Here is a 9,190-nt window from a genome sequence, read left to right on the forward strand (position 1 = left end):
TTATGACCAGAATTCCAGCTGCTTGAGATTTGCAAGATCGACCGAGTTTAGACGCGTGCGGGGGAATCTTGGGTCGAAACTGCTTGATGGCGGCAGCCCATCGCTGCAATACTCCAAGCTATACAGGGTAGTTATGCCAACTTCTTCGATGAAGTCGAGCACACGATGGTAGTTGAGTGCAACCTGGTCAACGCCGTGGCTGTCATCTGATAGACAAAAGCGGCCATTTCTAGCAAGAAATTCCTGCATCGCCTATTGTTAGGATAGGTAATAATTTGTTTCGCAAGGTCAAGGCCTGGGGGCGGGGGGAGGGAAGGGGGTATGGTTTGAAATCTACCTGGCAGATCTCAGCCTTGGGATACGGCTCGCTCATCCCCTTCCTCAGACTTGCTGAATTGAGTTCAAGAAGTCCTCCGTACTCTGCCACATAATCTAAATTTCTCAGGATCTTTTTCCAGATCCCTGGCCATTGTTTAAAGCTTCGTTCAGGGTCATCACTCTTCAATCGGATAAGATCGAAATGGCCAACGACTGGGGGTTTAATTGCTCTGAGCATAGCCAATTGAGCATCAAAATAGTCGCCGAATAGCTTCTCATCCGTGCCCCCAGCAATCTCCCTTGCCTTGTGATAAAATTGGGTATCAAAATCAATGGGGACGGTGTGGACATGGTGAACAGATCCTACGAAGAAGTCGAATGGAAACCGGGCTAACGACTCTCGAATCCACTTCAGCGACGATGGACGAATCCAGTCACTCTCGAATCCAATTAGGATATTTATCTTGGAGACATACTTTTCCCGGAGACGTTGAGCTTCTTTGAAATATGCTGCTTCATTTGCGATTAGACCCGCCTCGGTTCCATTTGCTTCAATCTATGCTACTCGTTAGTACCCCCAAGGAGCCCTTTGCGCTGACCAAGCCTTTACTAATCGTTGGACGCAGGCATTTGAAATATCAATTTGTCATTGGGAAAGCTCACTTCTTCTGGATAAAAGTCCTGTTGCTCTCGCGGCATGTGCTCGCTTAACGCGATTACGCGCATTTTCTTTGCTAAAGCAGTTTGAATAACCTCCTCAAGGGAGTTTCTGGCATGGCCTTCGCAGAACTGGCCAGAGTGGCTGTGATGTGTAAATGGCATACTCGGTTTACTCAAAAAAATCCCTTATTAGTTGGTCTAAACATGTCTTTTGAACAGCGGCCCGAAAACTTTGGACACAATGTGGAACTTTGAAAGAGCACTTCGGAATCTATCCAACAGTCAGTCACGAGGTATTCCCATGCAGGTATATGTGCGTGAAAACTCTTAGGATTTGCATAAGGCAACGCTGGAAGCCCTGGGGAGGGAGTATCTTATTTCAACCTCCTGCATCAGGGAAAACGAAATATGAATATCCACCAAGGTCTCTTTAGAGCAGCCAAAGTATTCGGTTTTGTGTCAAATATCCCATCTCAGCATGAAACATTCCAGGGTTGAGCAAGTGTGCTTACCAAGATTTACCCTTGCTTGGAGGTTGCGGGCCGATTGTCTTTGTGATGGGAGGTCAATGAAAATTAGTATCAGCATCAGTGTCAAAATGAGGAGGCCAATCTAGTGACTTTTGCACAAGTTCTAATGACAGAATGATTATTTTTGGGGCTATGAAATGGATATCCTTTTTTCGCCGGTTTGTATTCCTCCATTCTTCCATTGCCAGGAGTTATCCATAATGATGGTGGGGCACAGCAGAGAGCCAATCAACCAGAACTTGACAGACACCGAAGCCAATATCACGTGATGTTATGTTTCCTGCCCGGTTCAAGAGCTAATTACAATGTGAGAGTTTGATGTATCTCAGTCGTCATTTACAAATGCAATATATAACTATACAATAACATCTTGGTAAAGCTAGATCATCAAGCTATCTCATACAGTCTTCAAAGGTTTCTAGTATATAGAGAGGAAGCTGTAGGCTTTCGAAGTTAGCCCTTTCAAATCTCAAGTCTCTAGTACAGCCAACATCTTCTGCGCAACCTGCCCAAGTATACAGATATACACGCATTGGGAAACAATTTCATTTTTTGCATACCATCCCTTCTGGAAATGATCATCCTGCGGAAAGACGGAATTTTGGAACTCAGAAGGAAAGTTATATATCGCTAGGGTTGTCCTCGAAAAAAGTTCTCTTTTGCGGTTTAACCACCCTTCTCGTCACAGCCGTGTACTTTGAGATCACCCTCTGCCACCACACAAGCAGTGGCACCAGGTGTAGGTTGCGCTAATTCACCCGTTATGATAGCAGCGGAGAGAACTTTGCCTAAAACGTGCCTGTGAAGTGAGGATGAACCGCAGATAATGCGCTTCGGCCTTGTAATTCTCCAGGGGTCTTAATTGAAAAATTCCTTCCTCGTGCATTTCCCATTCACCGGCTCCAATAGCAACGGGGGGAACGGTGACAGCTTTCAAGGCTGGGAGGAGTAAAATCGAGATACCTCAATAAGTATTGGAAGCGTATCCCCAAGAAACCTTTGAAACCGACACATTGCTCATGTATGTCATCCGCACGAGGAGTTTTATTTCAATATTCACGGGAATAAGACTTGCTCCCATAAGATTTTCAACAAAGCGACGCCGCGAGAACTGTTGCGATAACATATTCCCCGTCATGTGAGATGGAAAGTTTGCCAACCTCTCCCAGTGCACCTCCGTCTTTCAAATATACAATTTCTGGCTTCCCACTCCCGCCTCCCTTCCCAGTCTCAACCTGAACCATGACGTCCTTCCAGCTTATGGACGTTGCACCGCCTGGGGCCGCCTTTCTTGCAGCCTCTTTGGCAGCGAATCTACCAGCAAGCCATCTGGCCATTTCCGTGATGTTAACAGCAGCTAGCGCACTCTCTGGTACAGCAGCTACAGCATTTGAGATGGATTGGTGCGATGGGAAAAATTTCGCGTAGAAGTCATTGAGCTCTTGTTCGCAAAGGATGCGACGAATGAACCTGTGGAGATAGGTGGTGGTGGTGATATAGGTGCCACTGCTGGCAGGTTTACGGTGGATTAAACGGTAGATACGTGATAAATGGACGATGTCTGTACCAATATTGAGAGGCAATGGGAACGGAATACGTTTCATTGATTATGCACATAGGCCGAATAGAAAATAATATGTGAAGATGGTCAATTGGAATGTCCAATTTATAGGGATATCCGACGTATTTCCCAATTGAAAGCCGAGACATATATCACCAGATAGGAACTTGCCAATAGTTGTAACTTAAGTTGTGAGCTTGTCAAATGGATTCTTCATTGTTTAAGACAAGCAACAAATTGGAGCTCCAGATGCTTGGCGAAAAGGGACGATTAGTCATCAGTGTTAGTTATTGTAATTCCACATGGAATGGGCCACTACACTAAGCAGACCACCAATTCAAAATATCTTTCAATTTAACTACTCATCCATTTCAACGTGCAATTGTTCCACTAATTCACAATAAAATGACATCAAATTCTCTAGAGCAAGAGGGAAGGCTTGAACTTGCAATAAATGCTATTAAAAAGCAAGAAATATTCTCAATTCATGAAATTACAAGACTATTTAATGTGTCATATTTAATTCTTATTTATCAACTCTATAACTGATCTATATATGTGAATTTATATGCAAATTCACATATATTATCTTCTGCTGAAAAGGGTGGGCTAGTTCAATAAATGCTGAATTTGACTAAATGAGAATTTTCTTTCAGACTTATATTTGTTAAAAATATAACTAATTATCTTCTTATTTTATGATATTTCATTACTATTTCCTCTCTCTCAAATCAGTAAAAACTGAATTTCAAGACTGATTAAACACTGTACAGAGTCTCAAAGCTGCTATTCTAGATACTATAATTATAATCAGATTAAATATAAAGATAAAAAGATTATTCAAAGTTGATTTAAAATTTTGAGAAATATAATTATTAAGTATAAAGTTTTATTAGAAGATATATACAACTTTGATAAGACTGACTTTGTAATGAGACTCTGTGCAACTACTAAAATTATTATTAATACTGAGTGCTATGACTGAGCTAAGCTGCTATAGTCTGAAAATCAAAAATAAGATATTATGATTGAATTAATTAATATATTAAAATAAACTTTATCATCATATATTGTTTTTAAAGATTAGAATCTGCTGAAGAGATTATTTAAAGATTTTTCTACAGATTAAAGACTTGATATCAGTTTTAATAAGTAATCTATAGATGAAGTATGTTTTAAATAACTTATATAAATATTTATTTCATAAGTAAAGTTATATCAAATTAATTTTTATATTCTTCTTATTATAAGCAGATATAGTAATCATCTTATCTCAGAATTTAATTAATTTTATAATAATAATAAAATTTATTACACTTTATATATTATCTTATTTATTATATTTTTTACAGTCACTAGATAAAAATATTTTTATAATTTTAAATTAAGTATATAAAAGCTTAATTTAACAGTGAATGCATATTAAAATCAATATTATTAAAAAGCTTGACTTCTTATATGTCTATTCTACAGTAAATACAGAAGTCTTCAAAGCTTTAACTATTCAAAGTGATGTTAAAACTACTAAAATACTGTCATTTTAGTCTAACTATATTATTCAGCTACTAAATATTTAACTCTGCATTTCTACATCATTATTTAGTAGATCTAATATATCATTCTGAGTGCTTTAAATATCTAATAATTTATAATAATTGCAGAAGCAGATAAATAAGATTAAAAGTCTTATGAAGAAAAATTAGTAGTTTTAATACTTAATAAAAAATTTTAATTAAATTATCAAAACTTATAAATATTATATGATCAGTATCACTCTTATAAAAAAGTAATATCAAAATATATTTAATGTAAATAAAATAATAAAATAAAAATAAAATAAATTTAAATATCAAATTCAATATATAGAGAATTTAACTATAAATAAAGTTTAAAATCTTATTATTTTCTCTGCTACATGTATTGAACAGAGAGTTATTCAACTCTGTAAGTCATTATCTTCTGAGTTTATATTATATATATGAGCTTCATCATACTACAAGAATTATAATACTTTTAAATATACAAAATTAAAATATTCTCATCTACATATAATTTAACTTAATTTAATTGAGTATTGTGATATAAAAATATTTGAATTAAAACTTAGTCAGTTAAAATATACTGATTTTGATAATCTACTTAGTATAATAATCTACTCAGTGTGAAATTATATTAACTAATATAATCAATTATCTACTGAATTATATTATCTATTAAATTATTTTTATTTAAATTATTTATGCTCTATTAAAAAATTTAGAATGTTAACTACTTTTATTAAAGAGATTTTTAATCAAAAAGTCAAACTTTTATTATTTATTAATATAATTAATTACTCAATATTCATTTTTACTCAATAATTATTTAAATTATTCTTCATTTTTTTATCTTTAAACCTTTTTAATATATATTATAAAGCAGTTATACAAGCAGTAATTAATAATTTAAACCTATAATTAATTTTTAATTATATTGCAATTATTTAAAAATATAAAAATAATTAATATATATTTTCATAGCATTATAATAGCTTTTATATATTAAAAAAAAAGTAATTTCTATTCACTGCAAAAACTTTTCAAGTTCTAAAGAAAAAAGACTTTTTTTTCATATTAATTAACTTATTAATTATAGTTTTTCTTATATACTTTAAATTCTTTATAATCTTATTACTGAGATTCTAAAATTATTTATTAAAGTTAACTAAGTGTTTCAGATCTATTAGTATTATAAGAATGAGATTAAGTCTATTTATCTATAAAATATTAATTAAAAATATATGATTACAGATAATTTTAAACACTTTAAGCACTATTTTAAACTTGTAATATTTATATTATTTTTTTATTCTATTATTAAATTTAATAATTATTTATTAATATTTAATTTTTATAGCTGTAGAAAAAAATTATAAAATATAATATTAAATTTTTAAATATCTATAACTTTGATAAGAAACGATTTTTATTAAAACTTGTTCACACTTTTAAATATATTATATTAATTAATTCACTCAAGTCAAAATATATGATAAGTGTCAGTCAAGATAATAGTTAAGAATTTATAATTTTACTTATAGTAATTTATATAAATGAAACCGCTCTTTTACCTATTCTCATATATTAAAAAAAATTAATAAATATATAAGATAGCTGACTTGAAGATTTTAATAATAAAAAAAATCAGACTTATTTTATTACTTTAGAAAACCAATAAAGCAGTGATGAATATAAGTTAATTTAATTAAAAAAAATTTTTAAACCTCTTATAAAAAGAAGACTAGGTGCAGATATAGATTTCTTATATTGAATGATCATTTATCTTATATAAATATGATATTCATCAATTATGTAAATTGAAATTAAATTTTATTTGTAGTTTTTTCTTCTTATTCTATACATCAATTATAATTTTTAAATATTAAAATTTTTAAACTTTTAGCAAAATTATTTTTAAATTATTTTAATGAATATATAAGAATAGAAATAGAATTAATATATATTATCAAAAGGTTTTTTTAATAGTTATTTCATGCTGTATGAAAAGAGATAATCATATCTTGAAATATTGATACTATATTTACTACTGCTGACTTACATCTGTTTAATCTAATCTAAATTTTTAAAAAGCTACAAGTACACTCTACTACACCTCTAAAAGAATACTATTAATCAAAAATATTTACTTCTATTACCAATATATAAATGTTGATAAAACAAGTAAAATAATATCAATATCAAATTTTTAATGATCTCAACTAAGTTATCTACACAGAGGAGAAACTTACTTTTAACAAAAAAATTTCAATAGTAGAAAATAAATAATTTTAGCAAGCTTTTAATCAATAAAGAAGATGTTGCAAACGTGATAGAGTAATGAAATTACTAAATTCATCAAATTTTCACTAATATAATTCTTCTCATTAGTAAAGGTTTAAAGTATTTGCAAGAAAATAACTGCTTTAAAGATTATCAAAAAAAATTAACAGACTTGTAAAAAGAATATCAAGTTACAATATACTATTTTTAAGAAATAGAAGAAGAAAAATATTATAAAGCAGTAAATAAAGTAGAAGATTACTTATTAGAAAGAAAAAGGTAAAAGAAGAAGAATAGAACTATAAAAACTACTTAATAACAGATTAAAAAAAAAGCTTAGAGATATAAGAAAGATTCAAAAGCAAAAAAAAAAAAAAAGAACAAGCTATTATATAACTTCAATTATAATTGAAGAGGAAAAATATTAAATTCTTCAAAAATTACCTTTATAATTAGAAAAGTAGATCTTTGATTTTATGAAAAGTGGTTAAATTATATTATTAAAGCTCTATCAATATACTCATAAATTTACTCTTAGAGAAATTTAATGATATTGCAATCTCTACTGTTCAATAACTGCTTACTCATTGAATCTGTCTTCACTCAAGATTTTATATTCTGAGTGAGTTATTAAATCAAATAAATATCTATAAAATTAATTATTTATTTTTATATATAGTTTTCTATATATATTTTTATCATATAATATATCATCTTAAAATTTAATTTTATTGAAATATTATTGAAAATAATTTATTATAGTAATTATAATATAATAAGCATTGAATGAAAATAAGTATTATATCATTAATTATATTAGAATTTATAAAACTCAGTATATTATAATTATTAAAGCTGATTTTAAGTTATATAATATTTTATATTTCTCTCTGATCTATAAACTATATAGTCAAAGTACACATGTAAATATTTAATTAAAAAATTAAAAACTAATCTCTATGAAAGAAAAATCTCTAGTTCAATGAATAATCTTTATGAATGAGAGAAAATAGTCTCTTTGAATTATAATTGTATGAGAAATAATTAATCTACTATCTAAAGAGTGTGAATTCAATGCTTCTATTATTGTAGAAGAATATTGAGTCAATAAATTTATACAATAGTATTCTGAACTAAAGATAAAGTTCTTATTCAAATATAACTATTAGTAAAATTAATAAAAAGATTTAAAAATTCTATATAAATGATTTATTTTAATAAATCATATAATAAAAAGTATAAAATTGTACTAAAGAATAATTACCACTTTGATAAAATTGACTTTATAATGAGAATTATCTTAACAGTTAAAGTGATTACTAGAGCTAAGAAAGATAACAAGTCATCTCTCATATAGTCAAAAAATACTAAATTTATAACTATGATTAAAGCAGTCAATATTATAAACTGAGCTCCATCTTTTATAATTATATTCAAATGCAAGTATCATTAATTCTCATGATATAATGAACTACCAAAGGACTGATCAATTGATATTAATAAGAATGTTTAAATTACAGATAATTTTGATTTAATATAACTATGAATAATGTTTAATAAATCAATTAAAGTTTATATAATTAGCAGTATAATATCAAAACTCTTTATACTAGCTCTTTGCTCTCATACTACTTATATCACACTGTTTATCACACTGCTTATCACACTATTTATTAAAATACTTATCTTTATACTATTTATCAAAGCACTTTAAAATCAGCATCTTCTAGAATTAGTATTATCTCAAGATTCAATACTTAGAATTAGTATAAATCAATACTTTTTAAAAATCAGTTTTTCATAATTAATACTTTCTGAAAAATAAAATCAGCATATAATAAAAAATTCTTATTTTATAAAAGATTAGAGATAAAATCTATTGCTATTTATTTATATATATAAATACTCTAAATTATTAAAGTTTCTTCAAGAGATTCAGTAATTAGCTACTATTCAATTATATATATATATTTTATTCATAGTTATTCTCTTCTCTCTGTAGTTCTCACTATACCTATATATCTACTCTCTTATGATTTTAGTTATAGAGCTTTTTATACTTGTTTTTAATACTCAGTTCATTTATTCTAAGTATTCTCACAGTATTTAACTATTGTAAAAGAGGTTACTTATTAAGTCTACAACAATAAGTTTGAAATATAATCTATAAATCAACATTTCAAATGCAATATTTAATGAAGAAGAACATATTCTAGAACTCAGAGAGTACTTCACCCAGATTAGAGGAATTTGGTAATCACCCCCACCCGGGGGATTTGAAATCATCAATCTAGAGATAGAAG

At 29.0% G+C, this 9,190-nt stretch overlaps 2 protein-coding genes across 2 annotated transcripts; both read right to left on the reverse strand.

Moving 5' to 3' along the window:
• On the reverse strand, nt 1-1,140 carry PAAG_08414 (histidinol-phosphatase; the record flags this gene model as incomplete). Its single annotated transcript, XM_002789666.2, has 3 exons — nt 1-243; nt 338-874; nt 982-1,140. 3 exons carry the CDS (start codon nt 1,138-1,140, stop codon nt 1-3), a joined length of 939 nt encoding a protein of 312 aa, XP_002789712.1.
• A 1,456-nt stretch (nt 1,141-2,596) lies between these two features.
• Nucleotides 2,597-3,112, reverse strand: PAAG_08415 (4'-phosphopantetheinyl transferase superfamily protein; the record flags this gene model as incomplete). The annotated part of the gene is made up of 1 exon (XM_002789667.1): nt 2,597-3,112. One exon carries the CDS (start codon nt 3,110-3,112, stop codon nt 2,597-2,599), a length of 516 nt encoding a protein of 171 aa, XP_002789713.1.
• Nucleotides 3,113-9,190: the final 6,078 nt, after the last annotated feature.

The sequence above is a fragment of the Paracoccidioides lutzii genome (assembly GCF_000150705.2).
Source record: "Paracoccidioides lutzii Pb01 unplaced genomic scaffold supercont2.33, whole genome shotgun sequence".
Classification (NCBI taxonomy): domain Eukaryota; kingdom Fungi; phylum Ascomycota; class Eurotiomycetes; order Onygenales; family Ajellomycetaceae; genus Paracoccidioides; species Paracoccidioides lutzii.